The following is a 24,187-nucleotide window of genomic DNA, read 5'->3' on the forward strand; positions in this document are numbered from 1 at the left end:
AAAGTTTACTTTTGCCATAGAATAATTTTTTGAAACTTTGATAAAGGCTGATTTGAGGGATTAAAGTATAGAGTTCCAGAAAGTTAGCTACAGATGTTAGAGGTGACAACACATTCCAAAATAATAAAAATAAAGAACTGCGGATGCTGGAAATCTGAAACAAAACAGAAAGTTTTGGAAAATCCTGGCAGTGTTATAGCACCAAAAGTAGAGTTAAGGTTTTGAGCCCAGTGATCCTTCATCAGAACACACTAGAGGACTTGGAGAGGAATGGGGTGTTGGAAATGGAGCTGTGGTTTGCAAAAGTAGAGAGCCAATGCTATTTTTATTTGGAGGATATGACAGATTTGAATAGGAGTCTTTATATAATGCTTTTACATTATAACTTGTTTCAGAAAAATATTCTTAGACAAAATTGACACAGAATCGCATAAGGAGATGTTTAGAGGGATGACAAAAAAAAGTACCAAAGGTAGATTCCAAGGAAAATTGTAGTGAAGTGAAGGAGAATTGCAGACCATAAAGTCCAGCCAGTTCAAGGCAGGACTGCCAATGGTGGAATGTTTGGAATCAGGGATGTGCAAAAGGTGAATTTGGAGAAAGCTGAGATCCTAATTGCATTTTCTGTTTCTAATTCAAATTTTCAATGTATCCATTCTCATTCTTGGGATTAGGGCAGGTTCATTGCAAGCACCCCAAAAAATTCTTTTTGTGATTACTTTGCATCCCATTTTGTGATATGTCATTCTTTTGTACGTTTGCAAAGCAATAATCACCTGACATCCAGCAAAGTATTATTGAAAACGCCTGTATTTGCAAGACAAAGTGTGATCTTTGCACTTATGGGTGTTTCACACAAATGTTTGTCTGAAATGCTTCTACTATTTGTTTAAAGATTGAGCTCATGTAAAACTTGGGAATAGATACACACCCATTAGACTGCAGAGTACATTCGTTCGGAAGCTGTCTTGAAACAAAATCGACAACTTGGTAAGTTGGATGTGCTTTTGAGTTATGGAATTGAGAAATGTGATTCTATTGCTGACAGTTTGCAAGAGCTCCAAGAAATTTAAAAATTAGCAATTAAAATGGTTAATAATTGCAAAAAAGATCCAGTTTTGGTCTATACTGTTGTAGTGTAGCTTTAGTTTTGTAAAATGAAGAAATATTATAATTCAAAAAGATCTTTTGTGACTTCCTAAAATAATTTATAGCAATCAAATAGCTTTCTATCATGAGGGATTTTTGTTGAAGAAACACAGCAGCCAATTTATATTCAGCAAAGCTCCCAAAAACTGCAATACGATGAATGTCAAATAATAATTATTAGTGATATTGGTCGAGAGATAAATAGTGATGAATTTTTCCACCCTCCTTCAAATAATACTTTTTTTATATAATCACCTGAGAGACTAGCAAAGGTGTAACACTTCCCTTTGTGTTGCACAGTCAGTATTTTGTGTTTTTGGCCTTGGACTGAGGTTTAACCCATAGATTTTCAATTTAGAGGCAAGAGTGGCACTCACTGAACCATTCTTGGGAATATGGTCAGTACAAGGTGTTTGACAGTTTTGGCATTTGAGATGAATTCAGAAACTAAGATGAAAGCTATAACTTAAATCATAAACTGGGAAGCAGATGGATTTTCAAATGTACTGACTTCAATGTGGAGTGAAATTAGGTTGGGACTGAAAACAAGTTTGTGCCCCAGTGCTCTATGTCTCCCAACAGGCGGATCAGGTTATACATTGTAACTGAAGAAATCATTTGAATTCAACAGTTTGCTTCTCTATTGTACCTTTGACATGACCTAATTATACAGAATCATGGTTGGGAAATACAAATCAAACAAATAGTCAGCAAGTCATGGAACAAGGATGAGGAAACATTATCGGGGATGAAGTAAATGGGGCTTCGTGAGGGATTTGGAGTAACCAGTGTCATGTGGAGTGAAAAGAAGTGCCACAAAAACACTTAAGTTATTGGAGTCAATACAAAGCTGGAGGAGTTTGGAGTAATAAGGTGTAGAGAGATTACAAGACAAGAAAGCAGATCTTTAATGAAATGCTTTGAATGTTACCAGGAATGAGGGATTTTAGTCAGAAAGATTAGAGAAATTATTCTCCTTGGTGGAGAGAAGATTAAGAGGTGACCTTATTGAGGTGTTCAAAATTATGAACATTTTGACAGGAAAATGAAGGATATTCTGTTTCCATTCATTGGCATGTCAGTAACTACAGGTCACGATTTTAAAATTATCAGCAAAGGAGATGAAGAGAAACTGCTTTACATGGAGAGTTGTTAGGATTTCTAAAGCACAGCCTGAGAGAGTGACGGAGTTGGATTCCATCGGAGGTTTCAACAGAGAACGAGATATATATTTGAAAGTGATGAATTTAAAGTACTACAGAGATAGGGCTAGAGAATACAAATAGCTCTCTCGGGAGCCAGTACAGACACCTTTAGTCTAATGGCTTCCTGCCCGTAAAATTCTATGAATCTGACAGGAAGCCAATGTATTTTAGCACAGACTGTGCAATGTTTCATTCATATGTTTGCCAAGGTTTTAGATAAAAAGGATAGCTAGTCTTAGGGGTGTGGACCAGGGAACATTGGATGATTCACCACTTAGTAGGTAAATGTAAACATTTTGGTGGGTGTTTTGTGGCATTGCTAATGGAAAATTGATCATGACTAATCGGTTAAACAATGCAGAAAATCTTGCATTATCATGCCACTAACACAGACCCATATTTGTGCTAGTCTGTCTCTTTAAGGTCACAAAGTCTATTTCCAAATGGTTGTAGACTGATGTAAGAAAAAGACACAAAATGCATGGAATTCCTTTTTTTCTTATTCTGCTTTGATATTTTTATGCATGATGTTGGCATTTCATATTGATTTTTTTTATTCATGTATTTATTATGATCCCAGTTGACGTTATTACTGAAGAAGTCAAACAATAGAATAAATGAATCTCTTTACAGAAAGCACAAACTTGAATATTTTGAAATACTCAGTAAAATATATCATCTCATTAATCCCAAATAATTCCTTGATAGATTCCAAACAGATCCCCTTTACATTAACCAAATGAATCCCTTGTACAGTACTAACACCAGAAAAAAAAATCTCAACCATGATTCTGTATAGCTTTTAGGCCATCTTCAAATAACCTTATCAAAGTTTTATCCAAGCACTTACGATCTCAAACTATTGCTAAATTTCTTGTTCTTTGGTAATCTATTTTTAGTGTCTTCTCCATCTCTCAGGAGCACTGCTTTACACATCCTGCTTCATCCACCTGCCCCAAATGAAGCTAAAAAGTTATTTTTATATTTCAATCCACTAAGTTTAATAAAGAAAGCAAGTGTGGAAGTTTCTCAGTGAAACTTTGATGTACAATTGTTAAACTTGCTTGGCTGTAAACGCTCCTAACATAAATAAAGTCCATTAGTCTCAACGGCTACTTTTCCATCAAGTTGTTTAAGAGTAGTTACCGTAGCTACAGATATATTGGCACATTAATCACTAAACACTTCAGACACAAAGTCCCATATGTCACTAATTCAAAATTTAAAAATCCAAATTTAAAAATAAATGATATTAATATACATATATTATATATATATTAAAATCACCCTTTATCAGAGAAGGAATGTGGTCATCAATAGCTAGATCAGCTTTGTTGATATTTGCAAATTGCCCCCGAGGGGCTGGTGAGCTGCCTGTTGAACTACTCCAGTTGTTGGAGTGTGGAGACACCCACTGTTAGGAAGAACCTTGGATAAAATTCCAAGTGATATGGAGGGGAACTTATTGGTGGTGATAGTCCCATGCATCTGCTGCCTTTGTCCTTCTAGGAAGTAGAGGCCATGGGTTTTTAAGTTGTGGTTAAAGGAGCCTTGGCAAGTTACTACAGTGCATCTTGTAGACAGTACTCATTGCTACAATTTTAGTGGTGAAGGGAATGACTGTTAAAAGTGGTGGATGGGATCCTAATCAAGTAGGAAATCTGTCTTAGATGGTGTCAAACTCCTTGAGTGGTGTTTGCACAAATCCAGACAAATGGAGAGTATTCCATCATTTTCCTGATTTGTGCCTCATACATGGTGGACAGGCACTGAGGAGATAGGAGTTTTAGCCTCTGACCTACTCTAACCATGGGACTTATATGACTGCTCTATTTCAGTATCTGGTCAATGGTGAGGATGTTGATAGTATGGAATTTAGGATTTATGATGAGGAAACATTTTTCTCTTCGTGGTTTATGAAACTCTGGAACTCTTTGCCTCAGAAGGCAATATACACAGAGTAACTGAATATTTTTAAGACAGGTTCTTGCTAGGCAGGGGAATTAAGGATTACTGGGGGTGAATGAGAATGTGGAATTCAAAATGCAAACTGACAAGCTATAATCTTATTGAAACATGGAGCAAGCTGAATGGTCTACTTATGCTCCTAATTCATATGTTCATTAGCTTCATCAGTGGTCATACTATTGATAGTTGAATGGCTATTTTTAGAAGTGGTCTTTGCTTGTCACTTGCATGGCATGAATATTATTTGCAACTTAACAACCCAAACCTGGATATTGTCCATAAAACCTGGACAAGCCTATGAACAAGGATCGCTTCAGTCTCTGAGGAACTGTGAATGGTGCTAAACATTGTGCAAACAATAAACATCCCCACTTCTCACCTTATGATGGAGGGAAGGTTGTTGATGAAACAGTTGAAGATGGTTGGGCCTAGGAGACCAGCCTGAGAAATTCCAGCAGTAATGTTATACAATTATACAAGAGTTTTATCACTTTAAAACATATCAATACACAATTCGCAAAATTTAAAAACCTTTGATGTGTAATGCCTAGTATAACATGGTATAATATCATGTAACTGATATAATTAATAGCCTATAATGGATTTATAATACAGATCAGCCATGATTTCAGTGGAAGAATCAGCATAAGCTTAAATTATTGAACAGCCTCCTATTCCTATTTCCCATTGTAATGTAAAACTCTTATCACATGTATCCTCATCCCGTGATATGAAATAATAATGTTTCAAAATGTGTGCTGAACTATTTTACTTTGAACTTCTGTTCATTGCTGTTGATACCTGAATCAGAGATGGAAATATATAATCTGCAAGTTCTAGTCAGTGATGGCACTGATTTATCGTTATCACTGAACAATCAATGAAATTATTGAATATAATGATCAGTGAGTTTTCACTTAAAGCAGTGAAACCTATTGTAACTAACTGCAATGATAATGGTCAAAAGATAAATAACGTTCTTGGACCCCAAGTAAATAAATATGGGGCTTGACTCATGCAATCACTATATACCACTGATTGTAAATAGGTATAGTGTGCCTGACAGCTCAATTTAACATGTTTAATGTGTGGCTGAGGGAAGTTAGCATACTTTCTTATTTGTGCGCTAGTTTGCCTCGCATTTTCAGCCTATAACGCATTGCAAAGAAACAGAGCAAAATGTGTATATCTCTTCCTGTCAGTGCCCCTATATTGGCAAATTCCCTGCTATGCCTCCTTATGGTAATGCACACAAACTGGGTCTCCTGTAGCTCCAGCTAAAGCTAAGGAAGTCAGATGACAGTGTGTCCCTAAATGTGCAGGACCTCATCTTGTGGACACACTCTATTGCTGATGAACCAAACTCCCAACAAAGGGAATAACTCCATCATTTGTGGCTATCTTGGAATAGCTGAAAGATAAGGGAGTAAATACTGCAAAAAAAATCTGGAGTGGAGCCCATTACTGTCTCATATGTAAATATATTAACTCTTCAGCAACTCCTAAAACCAAACTGATGCAAAATACATTGCTGTGTATTCCTTTAGACCCAAACAGAGAGGTCAAGAGGCAGTTCCTGATATTTAGATAAACCAGGGCCTCCATAAATTTCCTCTAGGTTTGTGCCCTGGAAAGGACTGCCCAGTCTTGCTGCAAGGAAATAGTATTTAAATGTGATTTGCCCAACTCAATTGATATAGCCAACAGGTGCAACAGGTTATCTCCAACAGGAGAAGGAACCATTATTATGTCCAATTATTCAGCTTCGTCTCTGACTCTTTAAGGAGCTGACCTGTTCTATTCTATTTGCTCCAATAGGTGTTTGCAGTTTACAATCCATGCTTAACAAATAGGCAGAAATTATTGTACCAGGCAAACAAAATAAAGCAAATGAAAAGAGAAAAAGTGGCAGTTCTTTGACCATCAAGCTTGAACATTAGGACCATGCCAACACGGTACATACATAGCATGTGATGTGAAAGACAACTATGCTCAGCTGTAAACTTGATAAGTTGAACATGAGCGTAGCGTCCGTACAATAGATGAGGCTCGCTGAAAGAAAAACATTACATGTTTATCGAACAACAGAAGGGTTAAATGGAATTAAGTAAGAACATTGTACGCATCAACTGTTGAAACACTCCTTCAATGATAGAGTTGAAAACAAATGGTTCCGAAGATAGTCTCTCCATAAGTCTCTCAGACAAGGCCAGTTAATGTCTGCTCCACTGCAGAGGCAAAAGACCAGATCTATGAGGAGCTTAACGCAGCTTCCAACTGAATTCCTAATCAGAATACTTTTAGCTGCTGAGGGATTGCAATGCAACTGTGGGCAGTACCACAAAGCGTGACACATCTTTCTCAGACATTGTGACTTGGGAAATATAAATGACAATGGATAGAGACTATTGAGCTTTGCTGTTACCATGAGCTTTGTGTAACTAGCACCTTCTTCACAACAAATAGCACAAGGTGTACTGGATACATCCAAGATCAAGGCATAGGTATGAACTGTATCCGTTGGTCACCAGACATGATTTTCTAAACAGCATTCTCAATAATTGTGTAAATACCACAGCACTGATGGCAATACAGTTCCCTCCCTGGTGTGCACTAGGCATGAATGCTATCCTTAAAAATTTTTTAAGGATGAGATGTAACGATGCTGTACTCATATCAACGTTAGTCATGGTACAGACTCTGTTCAAAAATAATATTTCCTTGACACAATTTAAAAAGCACCCTCAAACATTTCCACACAAGTGGAGAAGTAAAAAGGAACATATTTTGAGGCAGCATCTATAAATAATCACGTTCTTAATACATGGGAAACAAAAGTAGAAAATTGTCATTGGCTTGAGGCAAATATCACTGTATTGATTACCCAAAGCCAGTAGTTAAAGCAAAACTCAATCATTTCCGGCCTTTCTTCACAGTGAAGCTGACACCTTTTTTAAACAGTTCCTCTAAACTTCGGCTTTGGGACATGTTCTATCAATTAATCCATTCTCAATTATACATCAGACCCAAGCAAGATGATTCTGAATACACTAATATCCACTCAAAGTGAATTCCAATAGACTAGTAGACACTGCATCAATGACTACTATTCACTACTTTCCAGAAAATCCTGATGTCCTTCACCACAGAGAATGCAAGAAACGTTTATTAAAGATCATAAAGGCAACATGACCAAAAGTTCTAGTAAAAGCAAAAGTGGGAGAGGTCATCTTCTGCAATAAAGAGTTGGAGAGCTGGATGGAAAACTACCTTGGGTAGTACTCCAGGGAGAACACAGTCATTGAGAAGTTCTGGATACCATAGAAAGCTTGACTATCATGACAGTAATGGATATCAGCCCCACAGCAGAAGAACTTAGCAAAGCTACTGGCTCACCTGCCCTGGGCAAAGTTCTAGGTTCTGATGCTATACCTCCTGAACTGACCAAGCATGGGAATCCAAGACTCCTGCAGATTTGCACAGATTTTTTAAATCTCTGCTGAAGGAAGGGGAGAAGTGCCCCAGGATATGGGACAATTATAGCATGAGCATGACTATCAAAGCATCTCCCTGCTGAACATCATGGGATAAAGTGCTTACCCATGATGTCTTTGTCAGTATTGCTTCAGAATTTGAAGATCTATGATTTACTGCAAGAGAAATGCTGTGAATAAAGGAGACCATTATATTGTGTCTTCATTAATTCCAGCAAGGAATTTGGCCATATAAGAAAGGGCAAATAGTTTTCTCTGCTGGAGAAAACTATTGCCCATCACGGTTCAACTTGATCTCCTGTTTCCATGACCACTTGATGAATAAGATGATCCCCGACAGGGCATCAACAAACCCCTTTAGATTTTCAGTTGGATCAAATTGAATTGTGTCTTGGTAACCAGCACTTTCATCTCTTTGCTGCTGTCATATGCCTCCAGCCATCTCCAGAGGATGTTGTAAAGGTTTTTTTTTGTCATAGTTTTGATTATGAACTAAAATGAGAAAATAACTTTTAAGAACCATTTTTGTGAAACTTTGCTGCATTTCTTAAAAGCAGGTAATGTGACACTCATTGTAAGCACTGTTTGCACAGCTATTTGTTCATCCTGTAGTTGAAGTGTAGTTTCCAGATGAGCTGGTACCAAGGGTGTGTACAAATAGCGATTCAGCTGGCAATGTGTAGCTTATTGCTCTGTGATAAATAGTGACCAGTTATTAATAACAAAAGCCTTCTGCCTTACAACAACAACTATGTGATTGGTTCTCTGGTATCTAAATAGCTTGTGGCTATAAACAAGATCATGAAAAATGATCAGATCTACTCTAGCTTGGCAAATTTCCCTGTTCTCTATAATAAAAGCTATGTAAATGAAGGATACCAGTTTATTTTTCCTTCAGCAGTGACTTTAAGCTGTGACTTTTAATTAAAAAGTCAGAGATCTTTTATAAGTGTGAACCAACTATCCCAGAGAAAGAAGATTAAGAAGCAGCATTCTTTTTTTTAAATAGATATTTTTATTAGAAATTTAACATTTTTACAAGTTTACAAAAATAAACAAAACTCTCAGATATAAACATTGATATACAATTAGCTCAAATATACAATAGCCAAAATTTGACAAAAAAAAAACAAAACAACAAAAAAAAACGAAAAGAAAAAAAAAACAAACAAACAAAACTCAACTATCTACTAATCTAACCTACAACTAACCAGGGTGTATATTTAAGTCTCTTACATGCTCGGGATGTGTTAGCATCAGATATAATAAAACCCGTATTCGTGCGGGATTCCTCCCCCGAGGGGCCGCGGACCAGCCAGGTTTGTAATCTCAATTAAATAAAAGCCCTTGTTAGGATAGCCAAAATATCTGTATTTATGTAATTCAAAAAGGGCTGCCATATTTTATAAAATAATTCGGTCTTTCGGTGCACCATATTTGTAAGGAAGTCAAGGGGAATACATTCCATAATTAGTCTGTGCCAATTTGAAAGTCCAGGGGGGCCCTCCGCCACCCAGTTCACCAAAATATTTTTCCTTGCACAGAAAGAAAGAATAGAAAATAGTCTCTTCCCGTACGTGTCCAGGGAGGGAAAGTTCGAAAAGCCCAAGAGGAAAGATACGGGGTCCACTTTTATTTCCGTTCCTAAAATTTCTGTCAGGGTACTTGCTACTTTAGTCCAATATCTACGGATCTTATGACAGGTCCATAAGCAATGTACAAGAGTGCCCACCTCGATTTTGCATTTAGGACACATTGGAGATGCTCCTGCCTTAAATTTTGCCAATCGAACCGGTGCTATATGGGCCCTATGAAGTATCTTCAGCTGGATAGCCTGGGTTCTGTTACAAATAGTAACTCTTCTAGCATTTTCCCAGATATCATTCCACGTTTCTGTGGAGATTTCTAGTCCCAGATCCTGATCCCATGTTTTAAGCAGATTATCCATATCTCCCGATACTTCATCATGTAGTAAATGATAAATATTACTGACGGAAGATACCCCCACTGGTCGTAAGACACTACATTCTCTATCGGATTTATAAAGACTATCTAATAACGTAGTCTTCTTCTGTATATAATCTCGAATTTGGAAGTATCGAAAGAGGTCTCCATTGGGTAATCTGAATTTCTGATGCAGCTGTCCGAAAGACATCAGGACCCCATCTTTAAATAAATCCCCGAGACATGAGATACCCCTGGATCTCCAGAGTTTAAAAGTGGCATCTGTTAACCCCGGTTGGAATCCCCATGCTCCCACTATCGGTGCATAGGGGGAATTACCCTCATTTTGCCGCATTATATTCCAAGCCTTGATTGTATTTAGTATTATAGGGTTTTTACAGTGATCTGTAATGATTTTCCTCTTGTCTGAGAATAAAAGGTTAATAAGTGGGTATTTTACTTGAGAAGCCTCGATGTCCAACCAGATTGATTGTGGATCAGACAAGACCCAATCAGCTATGTAACTTATTAGGGAACTTAATTGATATTTCCTAAAATCTGGGAAGTCCAATCCACCCCTTGTCTGTGGAAGCTGTAGCTTCTTCAGCTTAATGAGGGGCCGCCTATAATTCCAGATAAAGGAACTCAGCCAGCCGTATAATTTACATAAAGCCGTCCTCGGTAGCATCACCGGAAGCATTCTCATAGGATATAGGAGACGGGGCAGGATATTCATTTTGATTAATGCTATTCTACCCAACCAGGAAATTGGCAGGTCTCCCCATTGCTGGAGGTCCTGCCTTATCCTTTCCAATAAATACACAAAATTAGCCTTATACAACTGACCAAATACTGGAGTAATAAAAATGCCTAAATATAAGAAACCCTCCAGGGACCAGCGAAAGGGAAAAAGGGAACCGTCCGCTAAGCGGGGTATCACAGCAAGGCCACCCATTGGCATAGCCTCCGATTTTGAAAAATTAATTTTATAGCCTGAGAATGCACTAAATGTATTAATAACTTGGATTAAGCGAGGTATGGACATCAAAGGGTTACTGAGGAATAGAAGAACATCATCTGCATAAAGGGTAATTTTATGTTTACCTGTACCAATCCTTGGGGCCACTATATTAGGATCAGCTCGTATAGCTTCTGCTAGTGGTTCAATTATTAGCGTGAATAACAATGGCGAGAGGGGACATCCCTGACGGCAGCCCCTACCCACACTGAAGCTATCTGAGCCTAATCCATTGGTAACCACAACTGCTTTGGGATCACTATACAATGTTGAGATCCATTTGGTAAACACCTGTCCAACACCAAACCTCTCCAATGTGTAAAACAAATATGACCATTCGACCCTATCAAATGCCTTTTCCGCGTCTAATGAAACCACTACTCCTGGTATCTTTCCCTGATGACAAGCTTGAATCATATTCAGAGCCCTTCTAACATTATTGGATGATCTACGGCCCTTAATAAACCCCGTCTGATCCTCCTTTATAATATGTGGTAGTATCCTTTCTAGTCTCAGTGCTAACGTTTTAGAGAGGATTTTAAAATCTACATTTAGCAAGGATATTGGTCTGTATGATGTACAATCTTCTGGGTCCTTTCCTTTTTTAAGGATAAGAGAGATATTTGCCTCTTTCAGCGAAGGCGGGAGACAGCCCTGACTATATGCATAGTTATACATGTCCATAAGTGGACCAACCAGTATTTCTGTAAATTCTTTATAGAATTCAGCTTGAAAGCCATCTGGGCCCGGCGCCTTACCATTTTGAAGGTGCCTAATTGCATCAACTATTTCTTGGGGTGTAAGAGGAGCATTTAGGACCGATACTTGTTCCGGAGTTAGGTCTGGAAAAGTCAAATTTTTAAAAAATGACTGCATCCTCTTCGTCCTATCTTCACAATCCTGTGATTTATATAACTCAGAATAGAATTCTCTAAAGGTCGCATTAATCTTTTTATGATCATGAGTCAAAATACCCGTACTTTCCTTGATAGACATAATAGTCTGAGGGGCCTTTTTTTTCTTTGCAAGAAATGCTAAGTATCTACCCGGTTTGTCGCCATATTCATATAACCTTTGCTTTGCAAATAATATTTCCCTCTTAGCCGTTTGAGTAAGTGTAGTGTTTAGAGCTGTCCTAAGAGCTGTAATCCTTTGCAATTTAATAATAGAAGGTCTATCAGTGTATGCTGTTTCAGCCGCTTTTAAGCGGGCTTCAAGCAGACGCTGTTGTTCTCCCTTTAATTTCTTCTGGGTCGCTGAGTAGGAGATGATCAAGCCTCGTGTGTAAGCTTTGATGGTCTCCCACATCATTGACGGGTTGCTAGCTGTACCTGAATTAATTTCTAAAAAAGTTTTAAATTCTTGAGAGAAGTACTTTACAAATTTACTATCTTTCATTAAGAAGGGGTCCATACGCCAATGCCGAGGGGATGTCCCACTGTTCCTCGCCTTAGTTTCCATGTATACAGCAGCGTGGTCAGAAATTGCTATATTACCTATTTTACAGGATGATATGGAATTTAAAAAAATCGAGGGGGCAAAAAACATATCAATTCTGGTATGACATTTATGTGGATTAGAGTAGAAAGAAAAATCTCTACCCTGTGGATGAAGACATCTCCATACATCTACTAATCCTAATTCTTTGTTCAGATCCATCAATTGTCTAGATCTGGGAGATACTCCTGCAGTACTCTTGGGAATCCTGTCTATTTCCGGATCCATAATACAATTAAAGTCTCCCCCTATAATTATATGACGGGCATCAAAAGCCATCAATTTTGAAAAGGCTTCCGTTATAAATTTAAAGGGGTGTGCCGGGGGGCAGTACAAATTTAAAATCCCATATTCCTCTCCATTTATGAGGGCTTTAATCAAGATATATCGTCCAGATTCGTCTTTTATCTGCTTTAGGATTTTGAAAGGGAAATTCTTCCAAACAAGAATAACAACTCCCCTGCTTTTTGAGCTAAAAGAAGAAAAAAAGGCCTGATCAAATCCGCCCTGTCGTAATTTCAAGTGTTCTTTATCTGACAGGTGTGTCTCCTGTAGGAGAGCTATATCAACTCTTTCCTTCTTAAGATTTGATAATATTTTCTTCCTTTTAAGTGGCGAATTACTCCCCTTGACATTCCAGGTGCACCACTTAACCGACTGATCAACCATAATCCTCTGGGCCAATCCGAGACCCCTCGGGAGGGGGAACCCTATCCAGAACATCCCGAGCGTGGAACATGTAAAATTTACAAAAATAAAGCCTCTTTAATACACCCACAACAATACAGTAAAAAACTATTTCTAAATAAAAAAAATATAAAACGTATCTAAGTGGAGACTTTCCCCCTTGTTCCCAGGGGGTGTCACTTCCTCTCCAAAAGTCCCTCATATCCTCTCCCAACCAATGCCCCACCCTTGACCCAGGCACTCCTCAATAAAATGAGGAGAATTCAAATATAATACAAAGCTAGAGTTAACAGTGAGCACCCCACCCCCACCCATACCAACACCTGGGTATATTTGGTAATGTTAATACCATATATAAACATATAACTATAAAATTACCACTTCAACAAATAATAATTAAATATGATAATACAAAATAACGAAGGGAAAAACAACCCCGCTCCTAAAGACAGAGGTAAAATCGAATAAGGTAACCACCTCCCCCCACCAACATTAACCAAATCCCCCAGCTTATATATATACATATATATACATACACATACACACACATATACATATATATATATACATATATACATACATACACATACACACACATATACATACATCCCTCATATATACATAAAATAATAACAGAAAACAACTCCAAGGGGGTGGGGGAGAAAATCAAATCCCTCTCCCCACCCCCCATGATAATATTAAGCAGTAAGGTAAGAAAAAAAAAAGGGAGGGGATATAAACCAAAGCGGGGGGGGGGGGGGAAGGCAGACCAACATCCATTATGTCCTACAGTTTATCTAAGAGAGTCCAAGAATTCCTTAGCCTTTTCTGGTGATCCAAAGTTATATATGGATCCTTCATGGTTAAAGCGTAACATCGCTGGGTAGCGTAAGGAGTACTGAACATTTAAGTCCCTTAAATGCTTCTTCACCTCGTCGAATGCCTTCCTCTTTCGAACCAGAGCCGGGGAAAAGTCCTGAAATAGCATGATCTTGGATCCTTTGTAGATCATAGCTTGGGGGTCTTTTCCGAGATTTCTAGAGGCTTCTAGGAGTATCTGCCTCTCCCTGTAGCTCTGCAGCCGGAACAGGACCGGGCGTGGGCGCTGGTTCGAGCCGGGCCCGCGTATTGCTACCCGGTAGGCCCATTCCACCCTTACCTGGCCTGATCCAGCTTGCAGATTTAAAAGTTGTGGCAGCCACTGCTCCAGGAATGCTGTAAGCTGGCCTTCCTCTTCCCGTTCGGGAAGGCCCAGCAAACGAATATTTTTTCGGCGACCTCGATTATCGAGGTCGTCAATATGATTTTCCAAGGTCCGGACTCGCTGCTCGAGAGTCCGGACCTGATCCACGGCCGATTGAGCGGTTGTCTCGGAGGTCGCGGCCTTTAGCTCCGCCCCTCCGACTCGGCGTTGAATTTCTTCAATCTCACGGTCGTGCTTCTGCAGCGCAGCCGAGAGCGACTCCCAACGGTTTCTGGATTCGACAATAAAAGCATCGATCTTCGAGTCAAGCTTGGAAAGCATTTCTGCAAGACTTGCTACTGTAGGTAAGTCCCCCGGGGCGGCTGTGGACGCCTCTGCTGCAGCTGGAGAGTGTGGGGGAGGGGTTCCTGCTTGCTGAGAGCTGCGGGCTCCCTTCCCTTTAGTCATTTTAACTTAGGATTAAGTTGTTTAAATGTAATATTACACAACTAATTGAGTTACTAAACTATTATAAATGATTTATAAATGATTTGGTGAGCTTGGTGGGGGGTAGGTGACCCACTGTGCCCAAGTCTTGGGAGGAGCACTATAGACTCAGTCTTACTGGGTCGCCGCCATCTTGGATCCCCCCAAGAAGCAGCATTCTAATCAGCAGTAGATTCGTCTTAGCAGATTCTGCGAGGTTGTTGCTACCTATGTATACCTAGGCTCTACAAGCGTTAACAATCTGGGCCCCAAGGGCACAGCCTTAGAGTAAAGGGAAGACCCTTTAGAACAGAGATAAGGAGAAACTTCTTCAGCCACAGAGTGTTCAATCTATGGAATTCATTGCCACAGAAAGCTGTGGAGGCCTTGGGTATTCATAGATAAGTTCTTGATTGGTGAGGGGATCAAGGATTACAAAACTTATCAGCCATGATTAAATGGCAGAGCAGAGTCAATGGGCCAGTTGGCCTAATTTCTGCTCCAACACCTTCTGGTCTTATTATGGTCTATCGATCACTTCACGCTTAAGTCCAACCCCAAAGCTACAGTTGTTATGTTCAAGCTGAGGAAGAAAATGGGGAAAAACAAAAACCTTACTGAGAACACTGAACTGCAAGTCTGCAAAACCTCCATCCTCAGTGCTTTCCATGACAATGGTAAGACTTGGACAGCATATGTTCGGCAGGAGAAAAGGTTGGAGGTTCTTACTGTCACTTTCTCAGGTATATGCTCGGCAACTCGTGACAGAATAAGGTCACCAACTCAGCGATCCTGAAGTATGCTAATTCCATCAGTATGCACTCTTTGCAAATGAAGTCTACACTGGCTTGGACAGCTTAATTGGATGGATGACAGTTATATACACAAATGAACTCTTCATGGTGAATTACCCATTGAGTCATGGTGCCCTGGATATCCATCCCTCTACTACTTGCAAGTGAGTTATGAATATGGCGGTCATTAACTCTTACAACTGGAAGAGAATCCCTGATGGCAGTGAGTCCTACAAGCTAATTGTTTGGAAACAAATGGCTGAGCGGACCAAGAATGGGGCCCAGAGAAATCAAAAGCTGGCAAATCATGCATTTTTTCAGCCCACTGCCTTCGTCTGTGATGGAGACTGCCACACCAGAGTGTGGGACTCCTAAGTCACAACAGACAGTGCTTAGCATAGAGTTGATTACGATGATACAAATCATTGACATAAGATAGGAAGCTGCTATAAAAATAAGTAGATAAATTCTGCTATTCAGCATTTTATGTGACAGCCGAGGGTCAGTGGTAGCAATCCTTGTCTCTTGGTCCAGTGGAATTTTTGTGTATGAACTGGCACTCCAGTACAAATGCAGAGAGAATATTGTACTATTAAAATTGTGATCTTTCCCTTAAGTTTTCAAATGACGCCACTTTTAACCTCTCAGATGGATGTAAAAAAGTCTTGGTCCAATTTCATAAAAAACCAGGGGAGCTTTCATGGAGATTTGGTTCAAATTTTGTCCCTCAGCCAACATTTCAAAAACATATCTGTTCATTACCTCAGAGCATTCTGGGAGTTAGCTATGAACAAATTTGCTTCCAGGTTTTCCACATTAAAAATTCAGAAAGGAACTGCATTGGCCGGAGAGAGCTTTAGGATGTCCTGAGGTTGTGGAAATGCAAGTCTTTCTTTTGTTTCCTGTGCCCAGGACATTAAATGTAACAAACTCATCCTTGCCTATTGATCTCTCCACACCTTGTTGTTTAAACTTCTCCAGCTTTGCTTCTGTTTGCACATTCCTTGACTTTTAAATTCCAGCTCTGACTCATTGAATCATGGAGTCATAGAGATGTACAGCACAGAAACAGACCCTTCTGTCCAACTCGTCCATACCGACCAGATATCCCAACCCAATCTAGTCCCACCTTCCAGCACATGGTTCATATCCCTCCAAACACTTCCTATTCATATACCCATCCAGATGCCTTTTAAATGTTGCAATAGTACCAGCCTCCACCACTTCCTCTGGCAGCTCATTCCATACACATACCATCCTCTGCATGAAAATGTTGTTCCTTAGGTCTCTTTTATATCTTTCCCCTCTCACCCTAAACCTATGCCCCCTAGTTCTGCACTGCCCCACCCCAGGGAAAAGACTTTGTTTATTTATCCTATCCATACCCCTCATGATTTTATAAACCTCTATAAGGTCACACCTCAGCCTCCGACACTCCAGGGAAAACAGCCCCAGCCTATTCAGCCTCTCTCTATAGCTCAAGCCCTCCAACCCTAGCAATATCCTTGTAAATCTTTTCTGAACCTTTCAGGTTTCACAACATCTTTCCGATAGGAAGGAGACCAGAATTGCACACAATATTCCAACAGTGGCCTAACCAATGTCCTGTACAGCTGCAACATGACCTCCCAACTCCTGAATTCAATATTCTAACCAATAAAGGAAAGCATACCAAAAGCCTTCTTCACTAACCTATCTACCTACGATTCCACTTTCAAGGAGCTATGAACCTGCACTCCAAGGTGTCTTAGTTCAACAACACTCCCGAGGATCTTTCATTAAGTGTATAACTCCTGCTAAGTCTTTCCTGCATTTCCCAAAATGCAGCACCTTGCATTTATCAAAATTAAACTCCATCTGCCACTCCTCAGCCCATTGGCTCATCTGATCAAGATCCCATTGTAAAGTGTGGTAACCTTCTTCGCTGTCCACTACACCTCCAATTTTGGTGTCATCTGCAAACTTACTAACTATATCTCTTATGCTAACATCCAAATCATTTATATAAATGATGAAAAGTAGTGGACCCAGCACCGATCCTTGTGGCACTCCACTAGTCACAGGCCTCCAGTCTGAAAAACAACCCTCCACCACCATTCTCTGTCTTCTACCTTTGAGCCAGTTCTGTATCCAATTGGCTACTTCTTCCTGTATTCCATGAGATCTAACCTTGCTAACCAGTCTCCCATAGGGAATCTTGTCGAGCCCTTTACTGAAGTCCATATAGATCCCATCTATCGCTCTGTCCTCATCAACCCTCTTTGCTACTTCTTCAAAAAACTCAATCAAGTTTGTGAGACATGATTTCCCATGCACAAAGCCATGTTGGCTATCCCTAATCAGTCCTTGCCTTTCCAAATACATGTACATTCTGTCCCTCACAATTCCCTCCAAACATTTGCCCATCACTGACGTCAGGCTCACTGGTCTATAGTTCCCTGGCTCATCCTTATCTCCTTTCTTAAACAGTGGCACCATATTAGCCAACCTCCAATCTTCCAGCACCTCACCTGTGACTATCGATGATACAAATATCTTAGTAAGAGGCCCAGCAATCACTTCCATAGCTTCACACAAAGCTCTAAGGTACACCTGACCAGGTCTTGGGGATTTATCCACCTTTATGCGTTCCATTGCATAAATTGTTTTTTACAGGGTGAATATATATATTTTTATTAATTTTGTACATATGATTAATCCAAGTATTTTGCGTGTTCCCAACTACCCCTTGAGGAGGTACTGGTGAGCTGCCTTCTTGAATCATTGTAGTAATTGTGATACGTACAGGGGTCTGTTAGTTAGGTTGCCTGGATGGCTGGTTTGTGATGTAGAGTGATGCCAACAGCATAGTTTCAATTCCCACACTGACTGAGATTTCCACGAAGGGTTCTCCTTATCAATCTCTCCCCTCGCCTGAGGGAGGGTGACTCTCAGCTGAAACCACCACCGTTTGTGTCTCTATAATGAGAGAAGCCCTAATGGCCTGATAAGACTATGGAGAATTTACCTTCATGATACAGTGATGCAACATAGATTTGTAACCCAGCAGCAGTGAAAAAATGCCAATATAGATCCAAGTCAGTATAGTGTAAAACTTGGAGGGGAACTTTGTAGTTTTTCGATGCACCATTGTCTTCCTACAAATGTCATGGATTCAAGAGATGCTGTGAAGGAGTCTTTCCAAGTTGCAGCAGTGTATCTATAGACAGTACACACTACTACCTGATTAAAATTGTAAGCAGAAGGAGCACAAATAGACCTTTTGAATTCCTTCTACCATTTAGTGATATCGTGGCTGATTGGATTATCCTCAACTTTACTTTTCTGTTTTATCCCCGATAACTCTTGATTCCTTTAATAATTAGAAATCTGTCCAGCTCAGGCTTGACTTTACTTAATGATACAATTTCAACAGTCTTCTGCAGAAAAAAAATTCCACCGATTCACCACCCTCTGAAAGAAAATAAATCCTCATCATTCTTGTCTTAAATGGGTGACTCCTTACTTTGTGATTATGTCCTCTGATCCTAGACACTCCCACAAGAGGAAATAACATCCTTGCATCTACCCTTTCAAATCCCTTATCAGTCTTAAATGTTTCCATAGGGTTACCTTTCAACATTCTATACTCCAATGAGTACAGATCCAACCTACTCAAAAAGAAAACCCCTTTTTACCCAGGTTCGAACTTGTCAACTTTCTCTAGTGTACTTGGAAATGATGAATATCTAATGTAATGGAGGAGGTGGCCATTGGTGGGCTATTTTGTTGCAATAAATCCATCCAATCACCTTGAAATTAAAACACTGGTTATTTGGTGATTTCTTAACATGGCACACAATGAGCTTTTGCTTGTTATTACATATGTTTACCTCGGTTTTGTTTTTTCAGGAAACTGAAACTTGGAAGGAAGGAAATTAAGTCAGAACCAAATATGACATCTAACATATTAATGGATTTTCTGAAAATACCAGAAAAATATCACTGTGTGCAGCAATTCAACCAGAGTGTCATCTTTGCTTCACAAAGAACCAAAGAATATATTGGATTCAAGGACCCTGAGTCCAAACTGAAGATAAATAATTCAATGTTGACTGATATTTTCCTCATGACCTACATTAACCGAAGCGTTCAGTGTAAGCTGACAGAATCAATCAGTTGTACAAAGATGACTGAGGAGCAGACAATCCTTTTGGGCACAGATTGGGTTTGGGCGGTGCAGGATACATCTTCCAAAAACCCCAAGGTGCAGATTGCAGTGCAAGCCATTCACATGGAGAACAAAGAAGACCAGGCGATGAAGATGAGATTTCAGGCGACTGAGTCCTTGAAGCTGGCAAGGCAAGAGACAATCAACAAAACTGACCCTGAGAAATTCAATGATTTCTGTTCATCCATCGGGAAAGACTGTTACGGGCTCTTTCTTTTCTTTGGGTGCAAGGGTGACCCAAAGTCCATCTGTGGCATCCTGAGTAATGACTTCCACACACACTTGGGAAATGGTCAAGAGGTTGACAACACTTACCTACTAGATTGCATTGAGAAGGCTAAGACCTTTGTCACTCCAGGAAAAATGTTGGAGCTGATCCTTCAGAAAGAAGGTGTCCCAGACAACTTAAAGCCAACCTATGTCAAGTTTACACAATAAGCTGCACCAGCAGACCACTTTTCACAGTTTTCAAAAACTTTCCAACAAGATGGGGCAAATCTTTTCTTTATCATTTGAGGAAACAGAACTTTCTAACATAGCACTCCACTGCTTCTCAAAATTGCTTTGCATCTATGCGTGGTGTTCACATCAATTAATTCCTATAAACAACAGGAGCTTTTATTCTTCAGTCATCCTTAAAAGTAGAAGTCGTAGAATCATAGAATTTGAGAGGGAATAAGGAAGCTATTCATCGCATTGAGTTTGTATCAGTTCTTTTGAAGAGTAATCAGTTCCCAAAAGCAAAAGCCAGTATAAATGGTGAATGACTCGACTCATCCTGTGTACTTCAAAAGGGATGGCCAATACTGGAATAAATGTTAAGTATAGAACAAACAATATTGGTTTTACATTGTTTTTTCCCACTTGAGTTAACACCATTCCTGGGAGCATTCCCATATCCCTGCAAGTATTTCACCTTCAATTTTTCATCTAATTTCAAGAATATTTCAAGAGCATTCACCACCTACTATTAACTATATTCCTAATCTTAATCAATTAATACACTTGAAGATGTCCCTCATGTCCCCTCTGCCAACATTACCAATCAGTTTAAATCAATGTCTCATGTTATCGACCCTTGAGTAAATGGAAACAGTTTCTCTTTATTTACTCAATCTAAACTATCATAGAATCTCTACAGTGTGGAAACAGGCCATTTGGCGAAAGTGAGGACTGCAGATGCTGGAGATCAGAGTCTAGATTAGAGTGGTGCTGGAAAAACACAGCAGGTCAGGCAGCATCCGAGGATCAGGAAAATCGGTGTTTCGGACAAAAGCCCTTCATCAGGAATGAGGGCCCAACAAGTCCACACCGACCCTATGAAGAGTAACCCACCCAGACCCATTCCCCTGCCCTATTATTCTATATTTCCCATGACTAATGCACCTAATCTACACATCCCTGAACACTATGGGCAATTTAGCATGGCCGGTTCACCGAGCCTGCATATCTTTGGATTGTGGGAGGAAACTGGAGTGTCCGAAGGAAACCAACACACCCACAGGGAGAATGTGCAAACTCCACACAGACAGTCACCCAAGGCGCAGGGGAGGGGGAGAACCTCCTGGTGCCCTCTGCACCCCACAGCCCCAGTCCCATCACATTACAGACAACTCTTCCCCCTCCTGTGTACCCCTTCGAACAACCCCATTTACCCTCACACTCTCAGTCTCCCTCACACACACAGCTCTTAAACATCGGAACAGGGCATGAATGTCTGATTTCAAAAACCTCCATTAAATCTCCTTTTAGCCATCTCTGCTCTAAGGAGAACATTAATTCGTAAATACATGGGTCTGTAAATATGCGGGTCATCAAATGATAGCAAGTGTCAGGCAAGGGAGACCAGAAGTATCAGATGAGCTGTTTGGACTTCCTCATTGCCCTGGGTAACGGAAACCAATTCAGACCTGACTTTTGAAAATGAATTGGATAAATACTTGAAAGGGAAGATGACACAGGCCTATGAGGGAAAGATCAGGTATTGGTCAAACTAATTGGGTTGCATTTTCATAGAGTTGGCACAGACATAATCGGCCAAATGGACGCCTCCACTGTATCATTCTATGATTATAGATTATTCCACTCTGTATGTACCTGATTTAAAAATTGAACATATTTATATTCTAAGTATATAAAAAGATATTTTGAGCACAACAGAGTTCAAGATAAATTATGAATTAATAATATAAGAACTGCTACTGCTGCATTATTCATTAAGATCATGGTTGATCTGATTGTGATCTCAAAATCACATTCCTTCCTTCCTCCCTGGCACGACTACTGCAAAAACGACTTGACTCACCTGTCTACAAAAGTCTTGCTTTAAAAGTATCCTCCTTCTGGCCTTTCAGTTCGGTTTTCCACATTTTACTTGTCCTCTGGTGATAGCCTTTCCAGGTCCATGGTGCCCCTTTTGTCCTTGGCAGCAGAGTTTATAGCTCTGGCAGTTGCTATTGAAGAAGCCTCAGTAAGTTGCTACAGTACACTGTGCTGTAGGGGTGATATGGTGGCTCAATGGTTAGTACTGCTGCCTCACAGCACCAGGGACCTGGGTTCAAATCCCACCTCGGGCAACTGTCTCTGTGGAGTTTGTGCATTCTCCCTGTGTCTGCATGAGTTTCCTCTAGGTGATCCAATTTCCTCCAACAATCCAAAGATGTGCAGGTCAGGTGAATTGACCATGCTAAATTGCTCATAGTGTTAGGTGTGTTAGTCAGAGGTAAATATAGGGTATGGGGATATATAAAGAATAGGTCTGGGTGGGTGGCCGTTTGGAGGACTTGTTGGGCTGAAGGGCCTGTTTCCATACTGTAGGGAATCTAACCTACATCTTGTAGAATGGATGGGACACACTGCTTTAGGACATTGAATGGTCAGTCATACAGTCATAGAGATGTACAGCACAGAAACAGACCCTTTGGTCCAACCCATCGATGCCGACGAGATATCCCAGCCCAATCTAGTCCCACCTGGCCCGTATCTCTCCAAACCCTTCTTCTTCGTATACCCATCCAGATGCCTTTTAAATGTTGCAATCGTACCAGCCTCCACCACTTCCTCTGGCAGCTCATTCCATACACGTGCCATCCTCTGTGTGAAAACGTTGCCCCTTATGTCTCTTTTATAGCTTTCCCCTCTCACCCTAAACCTATGCCCTCTAGTTCTGGACTCCCTGACCCCAGGGAAGAGACTTTGTCTACTTATCCTGTCCATGCCCCCTCATGCTTTTATAAACCTCTATAAGGTTACCCCTCAGCCTCCAACACTCCAGGGAAAACAGCCCCAGCCTATTCAGCCTCTCCCTATAGCTCAAGCCCTCCAACCCTGGCAACATCCTTGTAAATCTTTTCTGAACCCTTTCAAGTTTCACAACATCCTTCTGATAGGAAGGAGACCAGAATTGCACGCAGTATTCCAACTGTGGCCGAACCAATGTCCTGTACAGCTGCAGCATGACCTCCCAATTCCTGTAGGAGAAAGTGAGGACTGCAGATGCTGGAGGTCAGAGCTGAAAATGTGTTGCTGGAAAAGCCCAGCAGGTCAGGCAGCATCCAAGGAACAGGAAAATCAATGTTTCGGGCATAAGCCCTTCCTCAGGAAGGGCTTATTGCCCGAAACGTTGATTCTCCTGTTCTTTGGATGCTGCCTGATTTCCTGAGGAAGGGCTTATGCCCGAAACGTCGTTTCTCCTGTTCCTTGGATGCTGCCTGACCTGCTGCGCTTTTCCAGCTCCCAATTCCTGTACTCAATACTCTGACCAATAAAAGAAAGCATACCAAACACCTTCTTCACTATCCTATCTACCTGAGACTCCACTTCCAAGGAGCTATGAACCAGTTCTAGAATAAATATCACAGGCCAGAATTTCACCTTCACCACGTGTGATGTCATTTAGTAAAACCGATCACCTAACATTTATAATCACCTCAACAGAATATATATTGTCATCTATAGTTTAAATGTGAATAATCAACATCTGAAAGTAATTGTTTGCAAGATAAAGCTACCTTCAAAAGATGCTTTGCCTAGAATCTGATGTACTTTGTGTAAGGTGTGAGCTGAACCGGTCATTAAAGTATTAATAAACTGAATAAATTTATTTCATTATACTGCGAAACTACTGGCGTCACTTCACTTATTGTAGGAATTACAGCAAAAGAGGACGCCATTCGACCAGTTGACTCAGAGCCATCTCATCAATTGGAGCCACCTCCTCAAAACCCATTTCTAATCCTGCTTTAAGCAAAGCACAAAAGATTATTTATTCTCACCTGTTAAGACAGGACTGGAGAAGTTAGAGTTGTTCTCACAGCAGAAAACTTTAAGGGGGAGATTTCTGGAGGTGTAAAGAGTCATGAAAGGTTTTGATAGACTGAATAGGGAGAAACTGCATCCAGTCGGAAGAGAGTCAGTAATGAGATGACACAATTAAAGATAACTGGCAGAAGAATTAGATTGCCTACAGTGTGGAAACAGGCCCTTCGGCCCAAACAGTCCACACCGACCCTCCAAAGGGTAACCACCCAGACCCAGACTAATGCACCTAACA

General features: G+C 40.3%; 1 protein-coding gene across 2 annotated transcripts; it reads left to right on the top strand.

Annotated features, from left to right (window-relative positions):
- The first annotated feature begins 699 nt into the window (after window positions 1–699).
- Window positions 700–23,755, top strand: rep15 (RAB15 effector protein). Of its 2 annotated transcripts, none has more exons than XM_043705620.2 (2): window positions 700–990; window positions 19,317–23,755. In XM_043705620.2, exon 2 carries the CDS (start codon window positions 19,360–19,362, stop codon window positions 20,071–20,073), a length of 714 nt encoding a protein of 237 aa, XP_043561555.1. In that variant the 5' UTR covers window positions 700–990; window positions 19,317–19,359; the 3' UTR covers window positions 20,074–23,755. The 2 variants fall into 2 exon arrangements, with proteins under 2 accessions (XP_043561555.1, XP_087852517.1); XM_087996391.1 differs by lacking the exon at window positions 700–990 and adding an exon at window positions 14,490–14,510.
- The last annotated feature ends 432 nt before the right edge of the window (window positions 23,756–24,187 follow it).

The sequence above is a fragment of the Chiloscyllium plagiosum genome, unplaced genomic scaffold (assembly GCF_037043375.1).
Source record: "Chiloscyllium plagiosum isolate Xiang-an unplaced genomic scaffold, Cpla_swu_hap1 HiC_scaffold_18, whole genome shotgun sequence".
NCBI classification, from domain to species: domain Eukaryota; kingdom Metazoa; phylum Chordata; class Chondrichthyes; order Orectolobiformes; family Hemiscylliidae; genus Chiloscyllium; species Chiloscyllium plagiosum.

Excerpts from the sequence above, each read along its gene's own strand:
- rep15 (XM_043705620.2), top strand. The coding sequence starts at position 19,360 with ATGACATCTAACATATTAATGGATTTTCTGAAAATACCAGAAAAATAT.